The sequence below is a fragment of the Rutidosis leptorrhynchoides genome, chromosome 4 (genome assembly GCF_046630445.1).
Source record: "Rutidosis leptorrhynchoides isolate AG116_Rl617_1_P2 chromosome 4, CSIRO_AGI_Rlap_v1, whole genome shotgun sequence".
Lineage (NCBI taxonomy): Eukaryota > Viridiplantae > Streptophyta > Magnoliopsida > Asterales > Asteraceae > Rutidosis > Rutidosis leptorrhynchoides.
Window position 1 is genome coordinate 630,043,084 of NC_092336.1, and position 25,992 is coordinate 630,069,075.

The 25,992-nt window shown below is 34.1% G+C and overlaps 1 protein-coding gene across 1 annotated transcript; it reads right to left on the reverse strand.

Moving 5' to 3' along the window:
* Positions 1–22,639: 22,639 nt before the first annotated feature.
* Positions 22,640–23,586, reverse strand: LOC139904218 (uncharacterized). The gene is made up of 2 exons (XM_071886150.1): positions 23,226–23,586; positions 22,640–23,122 (listed from the first exon to the last, which is right to left on the reverse strand). Exons 1-2 carry the CDS (start codon positions 23,401–23,403, stop codon positions 22,866–22,868), a joined length of 435 nt encoding a protein of 144 aa, XP_071742251.1. The 5' UTR covers positions 23,404–23,586; the 3' UTR covers positions 22,640–22,865.
* Between the last annotated feature and the right edge of the window lie 2,406 nt (positions 23,587–25,992).

The following is a 25,992-nucleotide window of genomic DNA, read 5'->3' on the forward strand; positions in this document are numbered from 1 at the left end:
GTCAGTTAGTATGTTGTAATGACTGCATGTTAGTTGATGCTTGTCTGCTGGAGCCCAGTGCGTCCCTATTGTGTGGTAGCCTCGGTAGGAGAGATCAACCTGAGGGTTGGGTTCCTCATGTGGTAGCCTAGTAATCGTGGTGTATATATGTGTGAATGACGCGTCCGTCGAGTGTAGATTATATATATACAACACGGTGGTGGAGGAACTTCTGGTAAGCCCCAGTCCGATCAACTGGTGGTTAATGGTTTGGCCGAGCCACCAGAGTCTCTGTAGATGGCACTTGGGTGATGTTTGTGTGTTAGAGTATGTGACATGATTAGTATGACAGTTCCTGTATGCTATTACCTGTAGTTAGTTGCACTCACTTAGCTTCGTGCTAACCCCCCTCCTCTTCCCTGCAGGTTGACTGTTGCATACTTGATAGATTCCAGGGAGACGGATTGTTGGGAGATATGTTTGACTAGTCGGAACTCTGATGTCGCGTCTTTTCTATTAAAGTAGTATTAATGTTTTAATATAACACCCGGTCATTTGTTTATTAATGTGTTTACTAATAAGTGGATTTTATATATTTACATATTTATATAATGTATCTGATAAATTTGCCTTTCGCTGTATTTTAAAAAAAAAATATGGGGTGTTAAAACTTGGTATCAGAGCGTAGGTTTGGCAACATGCACCCGAAAGTGACATGTTCCCAAACCATGAGTTGAGTCAAACATATCTCGGGGTTGGGTTAAGTGAATGAAGTAGGTGTCGATGTGTTAGTTGATAGAAGCTAATAGATTATTTACTAAGCTTTTGTGTGTGAGATGTTGTGATAAGACAGGTACGAAGATCGATTCCACCCTACTGATGCCCCGTTGACCCTCATTGTTGACAAAACTTAGGTGGACAGGTTTCATACTGAGTGGGATGAAGGACTTGACGAGTATCAGTTACAATGGCTTCTTAGTTGAGGCTTCAGTTGCATAATAATAGAGGGTCAAGGGTGCGGGTGTGATCGAGGTGTTGATAGATACAGAAGATGTCTTCTTATTCATAAAGGTACATTCTTGTTACATTACTGTAATTATTATTATTGTACATGTAGATTGTGTTCCTATCTTTGTCGAATTTTGTGTTTGTTGTAATGATAATCTGTGACGATTAGTGTTTCTAATTGCGATTGATTGATTCTTCCTGTAAGATAGAATTAGATGACAGTTGACGGATCCAGTTACGACGATTGTGTCTGGAGCTACCCTTGCCAATATCGGGATTTTATTCCCATAGACTGACTGTCATGTTCTGTGAGACTTCATAGATATGACCTTTGTGATATTGTGTCATGCTTTTGTGAATTGATTGTTATATGAAATGTTATACTATACGTGAGAGTACTGTTGGCCTAGACCGGACGCATTGAGGTGAATGATTTGTTAGTATTAACCAAGACGAATATGTAGTCCCTTCTTTACCGTTGACTGATGGTACACACGTAGTGTCCCATAGAGACTGATTAGGGTAGTGACCCCTTAATGATTGAAAGTCCCGAACCCTATTGTGTAACTATGTGATGTGTAGTCTGCATGCTTGTCGACCGTGACAGAACCAGTATATGACAGACCCTGTGATATTATAGCATGACAAGACTTGTTGTGTTGGATTTAGGTGAAATGTAATTCCTTTCCATGGACCGATGGGACACATGTAGTGGCCCGTAAGGATTGGAATAGAGTAGTAGTTTCTTTGTCTTCTAATAAGAGGACCCGAACCCCTTTTGTTGCTGTCGTGTGTATGTGGTTTGCGTGTCACGTATGATGTTGAGTTTTGGTTCAGATGATTGTGTACGTAGTAAGACCTTGAGGAATTGCTTTTCCTACCATAAACTCATGTGAGTCGGTGGTGACCTTTAGGAAGTAGTTTGAATAGAGCTTTCCATGTAGTTTTGACTGAAGATAGGAAAACTAGGTTTTATCGTTATGTGAGGAGTATTACTAGTCTGGCTGCACCGTTACAGAATTTGACTAGCTATGTAGGACCCGTTGAATTGTCTTAAGAAGTTGTTGACTTTTGTGAATTGATGTGACTCGTTAGATGTCAGTATAGGAGACGTTCGCTTAGTGAATTTCTTGGAAGTAGAGAAGACCTTAACGGGATTAGGAATTCAGTTCAAGTTGAAATTTTGATGAATCTTGACTAGGTCGGGAGACGTGATTAGAACAGTGATCATATATATTACTGTTAAGGTAGAATCATTGATCAAGTAGTTCAATAGTGTCTGTTGTGAATATTTCTTCTTATGAAGATTTGAATGTAAGGTCGTGGATGATAAAAGTATTTGCGAATAAGACGAAGTAAGTAGATATAGTGATGTTAGATCAGATTTAAAAATGCGGTTGCTAAAGAGGACTTAGTAGAATTAATATCGAACTAGAACCGAGTTAGGTGTTTACTTTCGAGACTTTTGATGTTTTAAGAAGTTTTGGATTGCAAAACCTTTTGGTTTGGGATTTATTAGAGATATATAACTACCAGTGACTCGTGAGAGTAGACCGTGTTGTGGTGGTGAACTCGATTAGGATATTTCGGAAAAGAGGATGTGATTTAGAATAATGTAGTACGTATGGCCAACGGAAAAACATTATAGTAAATCATACCGCAGTTTCGAGAGTCGGAAGAGATGTAACGAGTGATGAATCGGTTGTTGAATGGCGATTAATGAGAATTTCGGTGAAGGTTGACCGAGAGTTGTTTTCTGCTATAGTATTGATAGTTGTACTTTATCTAGACCTTAGACTATTGTTGGTCGAATAAGCTTAAATTGTGAGTTCTGATGGAGTTGTAGGCAAAACAAAGACATCGCTGAGATAGATTTTAGCAATGTCGGACTCGTATAATGATGACATTTGACGGATTTAGTTGTTAGATGGTTACTTGTTGATTGACTTAGTAGGTATCGTTTACTTGAAAACCCATGCTAGAGCGATCAAAATTGTGTTTATAAGAGTTTCTTTTAATACTTAAGTGATTAAAGAAAGGTTTTACGTGATGGAGTTATCGAGTAACTAACGTCATAGTTGAGTGAATTAAGACGAAATTATTAAATATCGAGTAACCTCTTATACAATTCAAAAAAAAAAAAAAAATCAAAACAGAAAAACTCAGACTTTATAAAGCTCGAAACCTCTGTATTATAACTTTTTTTTTATCAAATGCCTAAATTCAAATCAATTTCAAAAACTAGAATTGCATATGTGTTAGGAATCGTCCATTTAAACGTTCTATAAGTTTTCAACCCTAATTTCAAAATAAAAAGTCAAAAGAATTGTTCTTATCGAAATTCGCTTTTGTTTTGATGTTTCAGATTCAATTAATGATACAGATAGTTTCCAAAAGAGTTTTGCTACCTATTTCGTGTAGAAAGTATGATCTAAAACGTTTCGAATTTTAAAACCAAGTTTTGAGTTCTTGAAGTTCATATCAAGTCTGTTACTGCTGCTTTTATTATTATTTTTTTTATTTTCGATCAATGTATCCCACAACTAATTGTTTCTATTTCGATTACAAGTCCTAATTCAAACTAGTAACTCGCTGTTATGATTTTGTTGTCCTCTAATCGATTAAGTTTTTTTTTTGGAGAAGAAAGGGAATAAGGGAAAACAGAAACGGGTTTATATAAATTTTAAGTTGGGATCATTTCAGAAAAATAAGGATAGCTGGATTGTTTGTGTGGGTGTCGGGGTAGCGAGAGGTCATGGGTTCAAGCCCGGTTCAAAGCAATTTTTTTTAAAAACTGATTCCTTGAAGGTAGTTCTTTTTCTTTTATTATTATTATTATTAATATTTTGATTATTATTATTACTAATGTTATTAAAATTACAATTATTATTATTATTATTATTATTATTATTATTATTATTATTATTATTATTATTATTATTATTATTATTATTATTATTATTATTATCATTTTCATTATTATCATTATTATTATTGTTATTATTAATTGTTGATATTATTAGTATTATAATTATTAGTATTGTTATTAGTAGTATTATAATTACTATTACCATATTTATATTTATAAGTATTAGCAACATTATTAATATTAGTATTTTTATAAGTATTATTAATATTAATATTAATTGTATCATTTAAGTATTATCGATAAGTATTATTAGTATCAATTCATGGTTATCAGCATTATTATAAATATTATCATTATTATCATTTTTATTAAAATTATTATTAGTTTACTATCATTAAAATTATCAATATTATTACTATCAGTATTATCTATATTAATATTTTTAAAATAATTATGATTACTAAAATAAAAATTTTAATGACATATTTAAAATTATAATTATGAAAATAAAGATTATATATATATATATATATATATATATATATATATATATATATATATATATATATATATATATATATATATATATATATATATATATATATATATATATCATGTACACATAACTTAACTATATTAATATTTATATATATAACATGAAAATATATAAATAAATAATGAAACTTATAACTTATTAAATATATAAATTACATCACTAGTTATAATATACATATTTGTTCAATTATAAGTATATGTTTTAATATATATATGAACGATATAGGTTCATGAATCCGAGGCCAACCCTGCATTGTTCAGTATCGTCGTATGAATATTTTTACTACAAAATATCGTATTGTGAGTTCATTTGATTCCCTTTTACTCTTTACATTTTTGGGACTGAGAATACATGCGCTATTTTTATAACTGCTTTATTAAATTCTTTTGAAATATATTTTGAACTGCGAATACATGAAATGCTTTTATAAATGTTTGACGAGATAGACACAAACAAAACATTCCTCGAATGAATTATTATGCAGACAGAAGTTCTGTGGATTATTATTGAATTATGTGGACATGATAATTGCCACAAATTGATGTGAATATTTTTCTCCTGATTATTATTGCTTGGTAACCTAAGAATTAGAAACGAGTATGGCCCTAATTCACGCGAATCCTAAAGGTAGCTACACCCCCACCCAGAATGTTCATTAGACGGAAGAGCTAGTAGGCGTGGTGTTTAGTACTTCGAAGTTTATATATTATACAGACGAGATGTTCTGTTTTGGGGATATTATTGATGCGCATTATATGTTAAGGTCGGTTACCATGTTGAGCAATGAAATCGAAATGAATGTTATGTATCGAGAGAATGATTTTTATACACAGGTTATGTGTATTAGTTTTGTGCACGAGATATGTGCACGATTATTTAAAAATCGCGAGGCAACCTACGGGGGAGAAAAGGATACGAACCTACTCTGCTAAGCATTATGAAAAATGATTTCGTACACGAGATAGGTGTACTGTATTTGAATCTTGTGGTCTATCAAAATGATGAATTTTATTGTTTACGTTAACTTATGAACTCACCAACCTTTTGGTTGACACTTTAAAGCATGTTTATTCTCAGGTATGAAAGAAATCTTCCGCTGTGTATTTGCTCACTTTAGAGATATTACTTGGAGTCATTCATGACATATTTCAAAAGACGCTGTATTCGAGTCGTTGAGTTCATCAAGATTATTATTAAGTCAATTATAGTTGGATATATTATGAAATAGTATGCATGCCGTCAACTTTCGATGTAATGAAAGTTTGTCTTTTAAAAATGAATGCAATGTTTGTAAAATGTATCATATAGAGGTCAAGTACCTCGCGATGTAACCAAATGTAATGTATTCGTCCAGATGGATTAGGACGGGTTATTAAAGTTAGTATCAGAGCGGTGGTCTTAGCGAACCAGGTCTGCATTAGTGTGTCTAACTGATAAGTCGTTAGGATGCATTAGTGAGTCTGGACTTCGACCGTGTCTGCATGTCAAAAGTTTTGCTTATCATTTCTAGTCGGAAATCATCTACTTATCATCTGTAGGAAATTACCTACTTATCATTCTTAGTCTAGACACATCTTACTGGATTGATTGTATGAATAGTGTATAGACAAAATTCATATCTTAGCGTATCTGTTACTGTAAACTTTGCCTGACATATTTCGTAAATTCCTCTGTAATCTACGAGATCTTCTATACTATATACAGGTATTCTATGTAGTTAGAATATCATCCAATATCCAAAAATTATTTCATATCGAAAACCCTTTATCTCACCGTACAAGACAGAACTCTCAACTAATTCAAATTTCTCGGATTCCGATAGCTATTCTGATATGGATTTTTACTCGAGCTCCGAAAGCAGTATAACCGGAATGGATCAACCAATTAGCCATCGCCAATTCTGGATGAATTGGGTATGGGTTCGTAGTCGACTGAATCAATAGAGACGCGAAGAAGGCGATCCTTTCCACCAATCGAATTCACCTCTTGGCGAAGAACCTGAAGCACTTACCAGCGAACCTGTCCGTAATACCATTTTCTCTCTCATTTCCAGAGTATCTCATCATGATTATATACTATCTCAAATTCTGAACATTATTCATCCGCTCGTTCCGACCGACAATCATCCCGAAATAATAGAAGAAGTCAACGAACTTCGCGCTCGAGTAATCAATTTGTAGAATATGGTGCAAAATTTACCAGCTTCAGCAACATCATCGGCACCAATAGTACCATCAATAAACAGCACCAGTACCATCAACAATCCATGCCTCAACATCTCATTCTATACCTCGAGTATAATCATCGTTCTACGTATCGTTCTACATCAATTATCTTCGTTCTTCATGGCGATTATGTAATCTCTAATGTTTTAGAGATTATGTATTCTAGTTCTAACGGTAAATCAAATGAGATTAATATTATATTAACTCATTAAATCTATGATTACATCTGAAGAAAATATATATGTAAGTATATTTTCATAAAGATTGTAATTAAAAATTCTTTCGTACAAACTGTTAATGGTGAAAATATTTTAACGGGTAGGTAATACCTGAGGAATATTTAGATTTCACATTAATAAGTTACATTATACATTCTTCGAATCTGATTCAACAGTCATTTACTATCCTACTTACATCCACAGATATACGAATCCGTTCACCACAGAATAACCATTTTCATTCAATTTCATATTTGGATTTTGACTTATCAGAATCCAACAAGTGGCATAATGAAGAAAACATTGAACAAAATAAAATTTGTTAGAAACAAACAAATTAACTATGATAAATTCTGTTAAGAATCCACGCTAACAAAATCCTAGCTAACTGTTCCTAGCTAACTGTTAATTCCGTATTACATTTTATTTATCGCAATTTATTTATCGCAATTTTCATTCTCGCAATTTTATTTATTGTCATTTAATTTATGTTATTTATTTTACGCACTTTAATATCGGGACACATATACAATGTTTTGACATATCATATTGACGTCATCTATATATATTATTTGGAATAACCATAGACACTCTATATGCGGTAATATTCGAGTTAGCTATACCGGGTTGAGGTTGATTCTAAATAATATATATACTTCAGTTGTGATCGAGTCTGAGACATGTATATAATGGGTCACGACACGTATTAATTAATTCAAATATTATATATTAAACTATATATGAATTGTCGAACTACTAATTGTGGACTACTAACTATGGACTAGTAACATTGGACAATTAAAATGAATTAAAATATTGATTATAACATATGAAACTAAACATTTCTTCAAGTTTGCCACTTAATTTTATCTTAAACCTCATTTGTATCTTGACAATTACAATCTGCGTTCAAATCTTTCATGATTTTTGAAAACACCTCAATCGAGGGGATAAACCAACCGCACATCATCGACGGAAGCAAAGATTTATGCATATAGTTATGCACCTGAAAAACTCTTGGAAACTGAGTAAATGTTTAACACATAGCTGTGCTAATTTCCTTAGCGTTATTATTACCGAAAATAACTTTGCAACTCCGGTTCGAGATAGCCAATTTTGTCACAGCTCCAGCAAGTCAACTTCGACCTTTCATTCGAAACAACCCTATTATATCCTTGATATATACGTTGTATTTTCGCCTTCGTTACCGGGGAATCTTTTATATTCCACCACATCAGTAGTAAACTTATCAATAACTTTGTCGATCTTTGACTTTCCAAAAAATCATTACATTTATCGGAACCCTATTATATACTCATCCACATCTTATAACGAGAATTACCATATCAATTACCGAGAATCAGCAATCAGTATTTTGAAATCTCACAGCATGTCTACATCAACAGTTATATGTATACATATAACATTTATCTCTTAGAATTATGATCTTCCATTCTGAAAATCTGAAAAGCACCTAGTCTGCGAATTAATACTCGGAATGTTGAAAAAGCTGGATGAAGCAGTAGAAACTGTAGACAACCGTAAACGACTTTAATCATCGGAAGTTTGATGATAAAGAATAGTGTGTTGGCAAAGCTCAGAAAAGTTTAGAACTGGAAAACGGATTGAGCAAACCATGAAGGAGACTCTGAAAAAATCACAAAGACTAAACCTGCCTTCAAAGAATCCAAATGATTCAGTATCAGTATCTGCTGAAGTCATTAACGAATACCTTGCTCCTGACTCTAAACCTTTACGGACAAATCTTCATTATCATCCATCGATATTAGAAATTCTAAGATATCATCATATCTTTCATTATAAATATCTTCGACCTTTCTGAAGATATTTTCATAACTATTGTTATCTGAAATCATTTACTTCTTCGCGCTATCTGTGTTACATTATAAAAGAAACTATTTTAGTTTCTAAATTCTGAAACCTTCAAGTTTAAAATATGAATGTTTTTGAAGAAGTGTTGGGAACTGAAGCATGAGTTAGTATAATATAATGACACTTGATCAACGTGATTATATTACAGTAAGTCATGCTGAGTTTCTAATGAAACGTGATGATTCACAGACCATAACGTCATCATGTGCCATGTTACACGACTCTTACATTCTACTAAATCTCTAAACAAAATCAAGAACATATTTCCTTGGTAATTCTATCTTTTCCAGTGAATTCTGATAATTTGACAAATATTTTGAAAATATGAATTGAAGTATAAAAGATGAGAGTTGTGGAAATAATGGAACGAAAGAGATTCAATTATAGTGGATATATCAGACAAACCAATCGAGACATATTATTGCATTTAATCAAAGAAGATCCTAATTTTCTTAATTATCGAAGAATCAAATCTTATTACGAAAATTTTCTCTAAATCCCTTGAAATCCGAAAATCAACCGTGACTACGTCACCGGTTAAGTCAAACATGCATTTATTCATTTCACTCTTTTGTGATAGCTTCACTCGTACTCATCACAAAATCAAATTGTTTTATCTATATTGCGCAATGATGATAAAACTCTAATTTTCAACTTGTATGCATCGTGAAAACATACTTATTGTCAGCCATGACCATCCCAATAAAATTTCGGGACAAAATTTCTTTAACGGGTAGGTACTGTGACGACCCGAAAATTTCTGACCAAATTTAAACTTAATCTTTATATGTTTCCGGCATGATAAGCAAATTCTATAATATTAAGTCTCAAAAATTTTGAGCTGGTCTTATATTCATTTGACCTTTGACTGTTTCCGACGGTTCACGAACAAATGTTTGTAAATAAATGTGCATATATATATATATATATATATATATATATATATATATATATATATATATATATATATATATATATATATAATAATGTGAAATAATAAAATATAAATTAACCAATAGAATTAAATATGTAAAATGAATATATATAATTATGATATTATTATGAATCTATATATGTACATATATGATTTCTATTAATAATTATTATTACATTGTAATATATATAATATATAAGCATTCAATAATCAATAAATGTTATCATATGATATATAATATAATTATTAAATATTACATAAATAATAAATTGTAAATATTAAGAGTAATTACAAGTTAAAAATAAAGTTGTTATATTAGTATTATTATTATTATTATTATTATTTACTATTATTAATATATTATTATTATTATTAATATAATTAGTGATATCATTACTAAAAATTATCATTATTATTTAAAATTATTATTATCATTATTTTTATCATTATTCTTATAAGTATTAGTATTATTTTGAGAATATCATTACTAATATTATATTTAATTATATTATTTTTATTATTAATATTTTTATTATTTATATCTATTAATTAATAATACTAATACAGATAAAATGAATTCAGTTTCATTTAGCCACCTACTCGTAATCTGATTGTGATTCTGTCTTCAATACAAAATAAAAATGGTTAGACATCAACATCTATCGTACAAATTTGTTAACTTTCACCATCTGGTTTCTATTTTTTTTTCTTTTGATTTTGATTCCTGTCGACTTCTTCACAATACAAACAAATCTACTAGCTTTGATTATACGATTACTATCTATATATATAATGCTAACCTCTTATACAATTAAAAAAAATCAAAACGGAAAAACTCAGACTTTATAAAGCTCGATACCTCTGTATTATAACTTTTTTTATCAAATGCCTAAATTCAAATCAATTTCAAAAACTAGAATTGCAGATGTGTTAGGAATTGTCCATTTAAACTTTCTGTAAGTTTTCAAGTCCCAATGCCGTCTCTTGCATTCGAATTTCGAAGTCAAACTTTCAAAATAAAAAGTCAAAAGAATTGTTCTTCGCGAAATTCGCTTTTGTTTTGATGTTTCAGATTCAATTAATGATACAGATAGTTTCCAAAAGAGTTTTGCTACCTATCTCGTGTAGAAAGTATGATCTAAAACGTTTCGAATTTTAAAACCAAGTTTTGAGTTCTTGAAGTTCATATCAAGTCTGTTACTGCTGCTTTTATTTTTTTTATTTATTTTCGATCAATGTATCCCACAACCAATTATTTCTATTTCGATTACAAGTCCTAATTCAAACTAGTAACTCGCTGTTATGATTTTGTTATCCTCTGATCGATTAAGTTTTTTTTTTTTTGGAGAAGAAAGGGAATAAGGGAAAACAGAAACGGGTTTATATAAATTTTAAGTTGGGATCATTTCAGAAAAATAAGGATAGCTGGATGGTTTGTGTGGGTGTCAGGGTAGCGAGAGGTCACGGGTTCAAGCCCAGTTCAGAGCAATTTTTTTTTAAAAACTGATTCCTTGAAGGTAGTTTTTTTTTCTTTTATTATTATTATTATTATTATTATTAATATTTTGATTATTATTATTATTACTAATATTATTAAAATTACAATCATTATTATTATTATTATTATTATTATTATTATTATTATTATCATTTTCATTATTATCATTATTATTGTTATTATTAATTGTTGATATTATTAGTATTATAATTATTATTATTGTTATTAGTAGTATTATAATTACTATTACCATATTTATATTTATACGTATTAGCAACATTATTAATATTAGTATTTTTATAAGTATTATTAATATTAATATTAATTGTATCATTTAAGTATTATCGATAAGTATTAATAGTATCATTTCATGGTTTTCAGCATTATTATAAATATTATCATTATTATCATTTTTATTAAAATTATTATTAGTTTACTATCATTAAAATTATCAATATTATTATTATCAGTATTATCTATATTAATATTTTTAAAATAATTATCATTACTAAAATAAAAGTTTTAATGACATATTTAAAATTATAATTATGAAAATAAAGATTTTATATATATATATATATATATATATATATATATATATATATATATATATATATATATATATATCATGTACACATAACTTAAATATATTAATATTTATATATATAACATGAAAATATATAAATAAATAATGAAACTTATAACTTATTAAATATATAAATTACATCACTAGTTATAATATACATATTTTTCGATTATAAGTATATGTTTTAATATATATATGAACGATATAGGTTCGTGAATCCGAGGCCAACCCTGCATTGTTCAGTATCGTCGTATGAATATTTTTACAACAAAATATCGTATTGTGAGTTCATTTGATTCCCTTTTACTCTTTACATTTTTGGGACTGAGAATACATGCACTATTTTTATAACTGCTTTATTAAATTCTTTTGAAATATATTTTGAACTGCGAATACATGAAATGCTTTTATAAATGTTTGACGAGATAGACACAAGCAAAACATTCCTCGAATGAATTATTATGCAGACAGAAGTTCTGTGGATTATTATTGAATTATGTGGACATGATAATTGCCACCAATTGATGTGAATATTTTCCCCTGATTATTATTGCTTGGTAACCTAAGAATTAGAAATGGGTATGGCCCTAATTCACGCGAATCCTAAAGGTAGCTACACCCCTACTCAGAATGTTCACTAGACGGAAGAGCTAGTGGGCGTGGTGTTTAGTACTTCGAAGTTTATATATTATACAGACGATATGTTATGTTTTGGGGATATTATTGATGCGCATTATATGTTAAGGTCGGTTACCATGTTGATCAATGAAATTGAAATGATTGTTATGTATCAAGAGAATGATTTTTATACACAGGTTATGTGTATTAGTTTTGTGCACGAGATATGTACACGATTATTTAAAAATCACGAGGCAACCTACGGGGGAGAAAAGGATACGAACCTACTCTGCTAAGCATTATGAAAAATGGTTTCGTACACGAGATAGGTGTACTGTATTTGAATCTTGTGGTCTATCAAAATGATGAATTTTATTGTTTACGATAACTTATGAACTCACCAACCTTTTGGTTGACACTTTAAAGCATGTTTATTCTCAGGTATGAAAGAAATCTTCCGCTGTGCATTTGCTCACTTTAGAGATATTACTTGGAGTCATTCATGACATATTTCAAAAGACGTTGCATTCGAGTCGTTGAGTTCATCAAGATTATTATTAAGTTAATTATAGTTGGATATATTATGAAATAGTATGCATGCCGTCAACTTTCGATGTAATGAAAGTTTGTCTTTTAAAAACGAATGCAATGTTTGTAAAATGTATCATATAGAGGTCAAGTACCTCGCGATGTAACCAAATGTAATGTATTCATCCAGATGGATTAGGACGGGTCATTAAACATAACCCGACTCCTACACCCCATTCTCGCTTCATATATACACATAGACTTCACCGCGAAGTCTCACTCGACTTAATACCATCATAACCCATGAATATGCTTATACATTTATACATTCTCATGTGTGTGTGTGTGTGTGTGTGTGTGTGTGTGTGTGTGTATATATATATATATCTCGTGTACTTCAAACTAAAAATTTTAAATCATTTAATCACATATACAAACGGAATATAAACGTTCTAACGATTAAATATGTACCTTAAGACATGTATGAAGAAAACGGGATGTTACAACTCTCCCCCACTTGAATCAGAGCGCGCCCTCGCGATCCAAGCCGCATGACAAGCCGGAAGATACACCAAAACAAACTCTTCGGGTTCCCATGTAAACTCAGAACCTTTACTTCGACTCCATTGAACTTTAAAAGTTCTCACCTCTTTATTTCTCAACCTCTTTACCTTTTCATCGAGTATAGCAATCGGCTTCTCAACATACTCTAACTTGTTATTTAGTTCAACCTCGTCTAATGGCACCCACGAAGAATCATCCGCAAGACACTTACGAAGATGGGAAACATGAAATATATTATGGATCACTGTAAGTTCTTCGGGTAATTCCAAATGATACGCAACTTCACCAACACGAGCTAAAATTTTAAATGGCCCAATAAATCGAGGAGCTAACTTTCCTCGTTTTCGAAACCGAATAACACCCTTCCATGGCGAAACTTTAAGCATCACCATGTCACCTTCTTGGAACTCAATCGATCGTCTACGTTTATCGGCATACGACTTTTGGCTATCTTGAGCCGCTTTCAAATGAGTCCGAATCATCTCAATCTTACTATTCGTCTCTAAAACCAAATCGGTGCTCCCGATTTCTCTTTGTCCCACTTCACCCCAACATATAGGAGTTCGACAACGACGCCCATAAAGCATCTCATACGGTGGCATTCCAATACTAGCATGATAGCTATTGTTGTACGAGAATTCCACCAAAGGTAAGTGCTCATCCAAACTACCACCGAAATCAATAATACACGCCCATAACATATCCTCCAATGTTTGATTCGAAAGTTCGGTTTGACCGTCCGTTTGAGGATGGTACGCCGTGCTCAATTTCAATTGTGTACCCATATCTTCATGAAATTTTTCCCAAAACCGAGATGTGAAACGAGTATCTCGATCCGAAATAATAGATATAGGAACCCCATGCCTTGATATCACTTCCTTGATAAACAATTTAGCCAAAGTCTCTGACGATATCGCTTCCCGAATGGGAAGAAACAAAGCGCTTTTCGTCAATCGATCAACTATCACCCAAATCGAATCAAATTGGTTTCTCGCCATCTTTGGTAACTTTGTAATGAAATCCATGGTAATGTGCTCCCATTTTCATTTCAAAATTTCCAACGGTTGTAACATACCATACGCCTTTTGGTGTTCGGCCTTAACTTGCAAACACGTGACGCATTGCTCAACATACTTAACAACATCATGTTTCATGCCGGGCCACCAATATTCTTTCCTTAAATAAAGATACATTTTCGTCGCACCCGGATGAATGGAATACCTTGACTTATGTGCTTCATCAAGTAGCACTCGTCGATAATCCCCCATCTTAGACACCCACACTCTTCCTTGAAAGGACAACAAATCATGCGGGCCTAAGGTAATAGACTCCGTTTGCCCCACGATTCGTTCTTCATGCTTGTTGTTAACAAAAGCTTCAATTTGAATCTCACCAAGCTTTACAAGAAAATCGTTAGTAATAATCATGCGTAACGATCCTACTCGTATCGCCGGATGTTGACTTTTTCAACTTAACGCATCCGCAACCACATTCGCCTTACCCGGATGAAAGTATCTCACAATCATAGTCTTTTACCACATCCATCCATCTACGTTGATGATAATTGAAATCTCGTTGAACAAAAATATGTTTCAAACTCTTATGATCCGAATAAATCGTACACTTGACACCATACAAGTAGTGGCGCCAAATTTTCAACGCATGAACCACTGCCGTCAATTCAAGATCATGAGTCGGATATCTCTTTTCGTGTTCCTTTAATTATCGAGAGGCGTAAGCGATTACTTTACCTCTTTGCATTAGAACACAACCAAGCCCATTTAATGAGGCATCGCAATAAACCGCCATATCTCCTACACCTTCCGGTAACACCAAGACCGGAGCTTGACGCAATTTCTCTTTTAACAATTGAAAAGCAATTTCTTGCTCGTTCTCCCAATTAAACTTCACGTTCTTCCTTGTCAACTTTGTCAACGGAGAGGCGATTTTAGAAAAGTCTTGGATAAACCGAAGATAATAACCGGCCAATCCGAGAAAACTTCGGATTTCCGTAGGCGTAGTCGGTTGTCCCCAACTCTTCACCGTCTCTATCTTCCCCGGATCTACTTGAATACCATCTTTATTCACAATATGACCAAGGAATTGAACTTCCCTTAGCCAAAATTTACATTTGGAAAATTTAGCATACAACTTCTCCTTCCGCAACGTCTTCAACACACCATGCAAATGATGTTCATGTTCCTTCATACTCTTCGAATAGACAAGTATGTCGTCAATGAATGCCGCCGGTGCATTCGTAAGACCAAAAGGCATAACTACAAATTCAAAATGCCCATAACTCGTTCGAAAAGCCGTTTTCTCAATATCTTCTTCACGGACCCGCATTTGGTGATAGCCGGACCGTAAGTCAAATTTGAAAAAATACGTCATGCCTTGGAGTTGATCAAACAAATCGTCAATCTGAGGTAACGGATAACGATTCTTAATCGTTACTTTATTCAACTCCCGATAATCGATGCACATCTGCATACTACCATCTTTCTTTTTAACGAATAAAACCGGAGCGCCCCAAGGTGAAGCACTCGGTCGGATAAAACCTTTCTCAAGTAACTCTTGGGTTTGATTTAACAACTCTTGCATTTCTGTTGGAGCTAAACGATAAGGAGTTTTAGCAATGGGGGTAGCCCCCGGAACCAACTCAATGCGAAATTCAACTTGTCTTTCCGCCGGAACACCCGGTAACTCATCCGGAAAAACGTCTTCAAATTCATTAACCACCGAAATTTCACGAATGTATGGTGGCTCTTCACGAGTATCAACTACATGGGCAAGAAAAGATATGCCACCATTACTAAGGAAACGACGTGCCCGTGCAATAGTGCATAATGGCACAAGTCTTTTTCGTTTTTCGCCATGAATAATTAACTCTCCCCCACTTGGGGTCTTCACACGAATAGACTTCTCATGGCATGCAATATCGGCTCTATAACGGTCGAGCCAATCCATACCAATGACAATATCGAATTCACCCAAGGTCATCGGGATAAGATCAATTTTAAAAGTTTCGGCACCAAACACAACATTACAATCATTACACACATCAACCCCTAGCACCGTCTTACCATCCGCTATTTCAACTTCTACCAGATGACTTAACTTAGCTAGTGGTTTGTCAAGCTTAGACACAAAACGCGGAGACACAAACGATAAATTAGCACCGCTATCAAATAGTATCCTTGCCGGATTAGAGTTAACCATGAAAGTACCTGAGACAACTTCGTTGGATTGCTTGGCCTCATCATTGGTCATCAAATAATTTCGCCCCCTCGCCGTCCCCGCCGCCTTCTTAGCTTTTTAACTTGATCATTCCTCAAATCGGGACACTCCGTCCTTCGGTGTCCTTCTTTATTACAATTGTAACAAGTGAGCTTTGGTGTTGAACGTGCGCTTGTAAAATCACGAGCCATGTGTCCTTGTCGCCCACAATTATAACATTTGGGTCCAAAACCCCCGGGCACACCCTTCTTTACACTCCCCACACTCTCACTCGCACCCCTACTTTTCTTGTTGGAATGACTAGTAGCTTCAAACTTTCTTTTACCAAAAGTAAAGCCACTTTTTCTCAAAACGAGCCCCTCAAAACCTTTGGCCATATCGAACAACTCATCAAAGGTTTTCACCGCGGTTACACTAATCTTTTCTTGATAGTTGTCGTTCAAGGTTCGATATAAGTCTTCTTTCAACATGTGATCATTACCGACATACTCCGGGCAAAATTGGGTCTTTGCCAAGAAAGTGGACTTAAGAGTGTTCAAGTCCATCGACCCTTCCTCAAAGTACGTAACTCGTCCTTAAGCCTTGTAAAATCGGCCGAAGTTCGGTACTCTTTGAAAAATTCCGCCTTGAATTCATCCCAAGTGAATTCCATACATTGCTCTTCACCATAAAGTTGGATTTTCGCGTTCCACCACAATTTGGCATCACCCCTTAACATGCTACAACCATACCTCGTCTTTTAATCGAGAGGGCATTCACACGTACGAAAAGCCCCCTCCATATCGGAGATCCAACGGTTACTCTTGAGTGGGTCTCGTTCGCCATCAAAAGTGGAAGGTTGAGAATCCTTGAAATTCTTATAGAAAAAGTCTCGTTTTCCAACATTATCTTCGTGAAGAACGACCTTAATTTGTTCCTTAACTAGATCAACTACTTGCTCGTCGATCGAATCTAGGAACATCTTCCTAACGTCCTTGAGAAACTCCGTTTTTTGACGTTTAAAAATGGCCTCAACCTTGGCCGTAAACTCGGCATCCTCACTCGTACCTCCATCATGATTTTCGGGTCCGTTTCTCGTCTTCATACTATAAAACGGAAATAGGTTAAACAATGATACGAAACACACAACGTCTATCTCGCTTGATGATTGCAAACACCACACAAAACAATTATTAAGAAGTTAGTTCACCTAAACCTAGGCACTAACCAATCCCGGTCCGACCCGTCTCCTACAAGTCCCGCATAAATCGCACACACAATAAAGTCTAAGTCTAGGCACCTATCTCAAGTCGCCTAAATCCCTTAGACCATGTTCTGATACCACTTGAAACAACCCAACCCGTATGCAACCCGAATAATTTTTTTTTTATATTAAAAAACCATTAACGCTCCATTTAAATGATTACATAACGTGAACCAATTCATACAACCCGTTTAATCATACGAAAAGTTTTAATGTTTACAAAGAGGCACGAAGGCCCTTAATCAAGTGTATCATAAGTTCGGCTCATAAATGATAGTTTTAAACCAAACGACACTCGAGCATGGTTTGGGGCTAAACTACCCAAAACACTAGGTCAACTTCCAAAAGCTACATCTAGCAACCAACATGGGAATATTTAATTCCCGGCAACCCCTTTCCCTTTCTCCATACTCGTACCTAAAAATGTAAACAACGAGAGGGGTAAGCAAAGTTTAGTGAGTGCAATAAGTATACACATGCATATATAATATACCTACTTGCCACCGCTTACACACATACCACAAACTTGCTAGCAAATTAATATTAGCATACGAACTCCAAGTATAGAGCTAATAACCTCCATTACCGCAACTAGCATAAACAATAGCATATACTCCAAATATAATATGTTACACTACAATACATACACAAACTATATGGTTAACCATACTCGCGTCATGGTGCTACCGGCTCCGTGGTTCACACCATACACAATGCTATGACGCTACCGGCTCCGTGGTTCACGTCACTACGCATTCGAGTCATACTCTTTTATAGTGCTACCGGCTCCGTGGTTCACACTTTGGTGTTACCGACTCCGTGGTTCACACCTCATTTTATAGTGCTACCGGCTCCGTTGTTCACACTTTAACGACTCGTGCTATAGTGCTACCGGCTCCGTGTTCACACTACAACACGCGTACCATGATGCTACCAGCTCCGTGGTTCACATCATAGCACACTCGCACATACTATGGCACTACCGGCTCCGTGGTTCATACCATAGCACACAAATAAATATACTATATACATACATGCATAAATATCTCACTCACCTTAAGACCAAGGAGATGATTATAATCCGAAAGCTTCAAGCGAAGTACCTAATATATTAAGTATCCAAATCAACATACAAACTCGTGGAACTAACCACCAATACTTAACCCTTGAGCATTTAATGATCCAAATGCATTAAATGACCCATTTACACCAAAACGGCCCATTGATGGCCAAAACTCATCATAAATCACTAAAAGCTAGTGATTATAGTCCAATAACAATAACTAACACCATTTAGGGTATTTTCATACTCATCTTGCCCAACTAGGTCAACATTACCCCTCTTGACCCATTTTAACACTTAGACTCACAAACTTGTCAACTTGAACCCCTTAACCATCTTTCATTATTTCACAAGTGTATTGGTGATCTAACAACAAAATTAACACTTACAAACACCAAACCCATGACAAAACCCTAGATTAAAAGTCTTAGGGTTTTCATACACCAATTTAACCAAAATTCACCCATTTAGCCCCCAAATGGGTCTTACAAGTCTCAAATGACCAAACCCTAGCCATAAATCAATTAAAACTCAAAACACAGAGTTAAGACTTACCAACACTATCAAATCGTAGCTAAGAACGAGGAGAACAAATTTCCTTCTTGCTCCAAAAATCAAATCACTAATCTTCACCCTCAAATTTCACTTTGAATCTAGGTGGGTTTTATGTTTTGAGAGAAAAGGGAGAAAGAAAAGAGAAAAGAAATGAATAAAAGAGATATGTGGCTGGGATTTTGAGCCACAATCTGATCCACACGCGAAAAGATGAAAATACCCTCGAACCACCCCTTTTTAAAACTGAAAATCGAATCAGCACAGCAGTGAGGTCGCGGCGCGACCCCACCTTCTCGCGGCGCGGCATTCAACGAAATTTTCGAGCTGTTTGACATGGTTCCTGATCTTGGTTCGCGTACAATGTCGCGGCGCGGAGGTGCCCGTCGCGGCGCGGCCCCACGCCCATTTTTGTCCAGTTTTTTGGGTTACAAACCAAAGGGTCATAACCCGACTCGTACACCCCATTCTCGCTTCGTATATACACCTAGACTTCACCGCGAAGTCTCACTCGACTTAATACCATCATAACCCATGCATATGCTTATACATGTATACATTCTCATGTGTGTGTACATATATATATATATATATATATATATATATATATATATATATATATATATATATATATATATATATATATATATATATATATATATCGTGTACTTCAAACTAAAAATTTTAAATCATTTAATCACATATACAAACGGAATATAAACGTTCTAACGATTAAATATGTACCTTAAGACATGTATGAAGAAAACGGGATATTACATTTTTGAAGAGAAGTAAGGGGAAGTAATTTTTTTTTTTCGTTTTTTAAAAAAAGAAAAATTTCAAACATTAAGATTTTATGAAAATATGAACATTTAAAAAAGACACTTTGCAATAAATATATTTATTTTGGCGGAAAAACGCTCGAAGAAATAAATGATAACATGCATCATATGTAGTGTTTTAATTAAAGTATTTTTTAAGAGGTTAGAAATTTGGGTTTAAAAATTAGGTTTTAGGAATTAGGGTTTAGTAATTAGAGTTTAGATTGAATTTTTAACACGAACAGTTTAAAGTTTTGGGTTTTGAGTTTTGGGTTTAGGGAATAAGCCCTAAATCCTAAACACACACACACACACACTCTCTCTCTCTCTCTCTATATATATATATATATATATATATGTTAGCCGATATTATCATTACCATTATTATTATTATTATTATTATTATGCATTGTAAGGCCGCATATATAAGGGCTCAGTTTCTAGTAGCTTCTAGTGCTTAGCCTATTAGGTTTGGCTCCATCTATTTATATACGGTATTTCCTCTGTATCATGATCGATCAATATTCAATCAATATTAACCTACGTTTGTTTACTAATATTCAACATGGTATCAGCAGCTACTTCAAAACCCTAATTCAAAATCGCGACTGCTTCTTGTAAAGTCCATTCATGTCAACACCAAGCAAGTATGATAAAATATAAACGGTCACCTCCGTAACCCACTTAATTCCCATCAAACTCGATGTCAATAAAGTAAACTACACGCACTCGAGCAAGTTATTTAGCACGCATTGTGCAGCGTTTAATGTCGACTCCTTTTTGTTTGCGGGTTCCACTTTTGATCCGCCACCGGAAGATTGGAAAAAGGCGGATGCAATTGTTATGGGATGGATGTTTCTAACCATCTCCAAATCTCTACTCGAACGACTTCTAAATTCCCAACCAAAGTCGTCCCATGAAGCATGGGAATTCTTTAAAAAATGTTTTTCTCGACAACGCACGCTCCAAAATCGTTGAACTCACGGCCGAGTTGCGTGCTCTCAATATAGGAGACTTGACCACCGAAGCCTACTTCAAGAAGATCAGTTATATATCTTTTATGCTTGCCAATCTCGGATCCAACATAAAAAAGATGAAGAACTTGTTATCTACGCAATTAACGATTTAAACGATCTGTTCCCGCACGCTACACACATTATACTTCACAGATCATCGTTTGCGGACCTGAGCACCGTTCGATCAATGGTCACACTCGAAGAAATGCAACTTCAACGAAAGAACCGTACCTTGACTGACTCGCAGGGCACACCTTCGACACCTACATCACTGGTTGCGCAAGCTCTTCTCTCAAACTCGTCTCGGCCCTCGAACAACACACCTCATGTTTGTTGCAATTTTTCACGTGAAAATTGTCGTTTTGGTGAGAAGTTTCGTTACATACGTCAGGGTTCGCAATGTTTATGGCATAAAAATAATTCAACAACTTCATACAAAATGCTGTGGAAATATATAGAATGTTGTGGAGCATATTTAGAATATGAGTAATTAACAGTACCTTCTTTTATACGGAGAAATAATTGAATCCGCATCCGAAATCATCTCTTAAATATGTGTGGTGGGTACGTCGGAGTTTGAAAAGCAGTCGTTCCACAAATTAATACCTGCGGTTTCACGATCTCTATTTATGAATATCCGTGGATTTCGTTGCACACGATCTCTCGAACTTCGATCTTCTTCTTCATCGGACGAGGTTGAATCAAACAAAAGATTAAGACTTTTAGCTAAAAAAATCCATTTTTTATAAGTTATAGTGAAGAATATGTAAGATGTTGTGTAAAGATATGAAAGAATGTATGTGTTTATATAGAAGAAAAAAAGAAAAAAAAATAATTTTAAATGCCAACGGATATATTCAATCGAATATATTTCTCGACCAATCACAAGATGACACGTACCTTTCACGCCCTCCCCCTCTGCGTTTTTTGAAGACAAACGCGGGCACACAAACGCTCCATTCCGGGCGTTTGTGGCGACATGTCACGGTAAGTGTGGCTACAAACGTCGCGATATCCATGATCTAACTTACGCTCCATTTTATTCTCGTTGGAAAGTGCCCCACACTCCAAGTCACACCCAAAAACCATGTCCGTAATCCATTTTTAAAGCGTGAGTTTTGTCATGTAAGCAAGTGACGGCGTGGCAATTAACCCGTAACAAATGGTCTAGTTGTTTCGTGAAATCTCTATTTTATAACGTAAATTAGATAGATTAGATTAGATACTACGGATTACAAGAATAGTCAATAGAAGTGGGACATTTGGCCGACAAGTATCCCATGTTCATTTCAATTTGTACAAGAGGGTACAACACCAATATCAGTAGATACAGTTATACAAATAAAAATCCAAGAAAGTGCAATTTGTACTTCCTCCACAGATGAGGGACTCAAACTAAACAATTTACAAAAAAAAAGGGCTAATCACACCTGATAATTAACTCATTTAGCACTTTACTAGTGATGCATTCTATAGACACCACGATCTCTGAGAATACCGGAGTAGAGAGCTCTCCTATTTGCTGGAACACCCTCGAACGTTTTTGAAACTTTCATTTCAGTCCCTTCTTCTTTTACATCTGTCGAATAAGTCCGGTTTTGAACAATATTTTTACTTTGAAGTCTTTTTCTAAACTCTTCTCCGTTTCCACTTGGTTCCATCACATCCTCTGCAAAGTGTACTTTCTTGTTCTTTTTCCCTCTCTTCTTTCGATCTACCAACAATATAAAAAAAAAAATACTGTAAACAATTAGAAATTAAAAAGTCAACTATAAGTTTGACCAAAAGCAATTCAAGAACATTATCCAGAAAGAAACCTGAAGAGATGCATGGTCTTGGTTGCTGGATCATCGAGAATTGAGTGGCAGCGGTGACGGCGCCGGCGGTGGTAGGTGGTGGTTTCTGGAGGTGGAAGGCGAGAAGGAGTACGGTGCCTGAGACGGCTGCCATGGCGGTGGCTAACACCATCCCATTTGAAGGCAAGATTGATGACATGATGAAAAAAGACCTTTTCTATGGCAAAGTTAGAAGCTTATAGAATTGTGTATGAGAAAAAATCAAGACTTTTTTGTGGGTATAAGAAGAAACGAAAACTTTTTTGTTGTATGATGACGATCAAGAAATTTGGAAGTATAAATGTGTGTGTGTGTGTGTGTATGATTTAAGAATGGTGAAGGACGAATGGTTTGATCAAAAGGGAAATTTTATATTGTTGGGGTTGGTTGTTCGTGAAACAGAGAGTTGGCTTTTCTTTGAATAAAGAAAAGAAATACTATCGAATGATTGGTTTATATAGGATCCCTTTTAATATTACTCCGTACATTATTGGTATAATGGTATTCATCTTTATTTTCTATTGAATATATAATCTTCTATAATTTCTATTATATTGCTAAAGGGGGATGATTCTCACACACATTTTTTTGATCCCCACACACCTATTTTAACATTCTGCTCTTCTAATAATATTCAATTGGTGTGTGAGGATCAAAAAAGTGTGTGTGAGAATCATCCCCCATTGCTAAAATGATATGTCATTATTAAATTAATTCTCTTGTTAAGAAAAAATCAAAAAGAAAAAAAAAATCTAAGCATGGTGGATGATGTCATTAATCTAAATAATTTTGAATTAAAATTAAATCTTATTAATTAATTATTATTATTAAATCTTATTAATAATTATTTTAATTATTAAAATTAAATAATTTTAAATTATTGTAATTAATTATTTTAAATTGAGTACGAGAAGGTATAAAAGTTAGGTAGAAGAAAATCAATTTTATATTTATATTTTTAATTTACACTTTTAAAATAAAATGACAACCAATATTATCTCTTATGATTGGATGTGGATTGTTTAATATGCATTTTAGGTGTTTGATGAAATGTTCAGCTGACGAGTTTCTTAGTCGGACTATGTGGTTTTACGGGTCATTAAACTAAATAACTTTAGCATTTACGTTTACTTAATACCTAAAGTATATCATTAAATTATTTCGTTTAAACAAACCCGTGGTTTCACGGGTCATTTCACTAGTATATTTATAATATAATTACTCCGTAAGAAATTGACAAAATTGTTGCTTGGCCATTTAATTTTGTTTCAAACAACACAAGTAACTTTTTTTCTTTATCTTAAACTTCGTTGAACTTCATTTATCACTTTGTGACAGAGATGACCCTGAGACTAATTGGTTAAATATTTTCTATTAAATCCTACCATACCTTGCATATGGGAGGGTATTTTCGTTAATTTGATTCCTTTCTCCTTTTCGTTCTTCACTTTATCTTCATCTTCAACGAAACCAAACCCTAATATATAATTCATATTTTAACCAAATTACAGTCAAATTAAAAACCAATTGAACGGAAGAAGTTTCTATCATTGACAACCAATATATATGTCCTTTTATTTTGTTATAGCATCTTCTTCTCTTTCATTAACAACCTGCAACTTATTCTCCCCAAGGATAAAAATCTAAAAGTTTAGAAATCAAAATTAAACCTTTGATGAAATCATAAATTAAAAAAATCATTTAATATCAAAACCTGATACAAAAATTAATATCAGAAATCAAGATCAGGAACAAAATCTCACCTAACTTCTTACGTTACCGAAGAAGACGATTAGGAGGTGTAAACGATCTTGGACCTTAGATTAAACGTTGTATCTAGATTAAAGGCAGAAAACAATAACCTAGAGTGAATCGAATACTAGTTTCACTTTGGGATCAATCTAACCAATGAAATATTGATAGAATCGACGCCTAGATGAGTGTATTCGGTTGGGGTATGGTCTGGGACAATAGTAACAGCGAAAAATGACGGCTAGGGTGTGTAGGGTGTGTAACCTAACAATGAAACCCAACACCCGTATATATATAAAGTTACAGTGACCATCGGCCGGTGGTCTCTGACCTACGGTCGATGGTGATAGTCCCTCGACCGATGGTCTCTACCATCGGTCGATGGTCTGAGCTGCCAACCAAACAGCTCGAACCATTTTACGTCATTGCTTAATCAATTCAAACACACAATATCAATGACAATGTTGATACACGACTGAAATGTAAACGATAATACAAATAGAACTTATTACATCATAGAACTCGGGATTATGCACCAACAAACTCCCCCTATGACCTAGTTCTATATCAAAAGTCTTCAGTCGTCATCCAATTCATTCGTATGGATCGATTACCATGTTGTTCAAGTAGCACAGCTTAGCTACTTTCACATACTGTTCAGCCTGCACCTTGTTCTCTCGTCGATAAAGCATACGGTTATAGTACAACGTGAAAATATTAGCCTCGGTACAGTTTCTTAACCAAATCGGATCCAACACACGAATGCACTCAATATCATTCTCATTCACCTTATCCAAAACAATCACAGCTTCTTCAGAACGATCATCATAAAACCACCATCTGAACCTCTGACTTCAATTTTGCGGCAATTTCCTCAATGATACCTTCTTCATAGTGTTTGCCCGCTTGTACTTTACAATTCTTCGAGATTCACCAGTTCTAGGATTAACTTTGTAACTGATCCTAGGAAACCGTGACCTAAAACCTTCCCAATTCT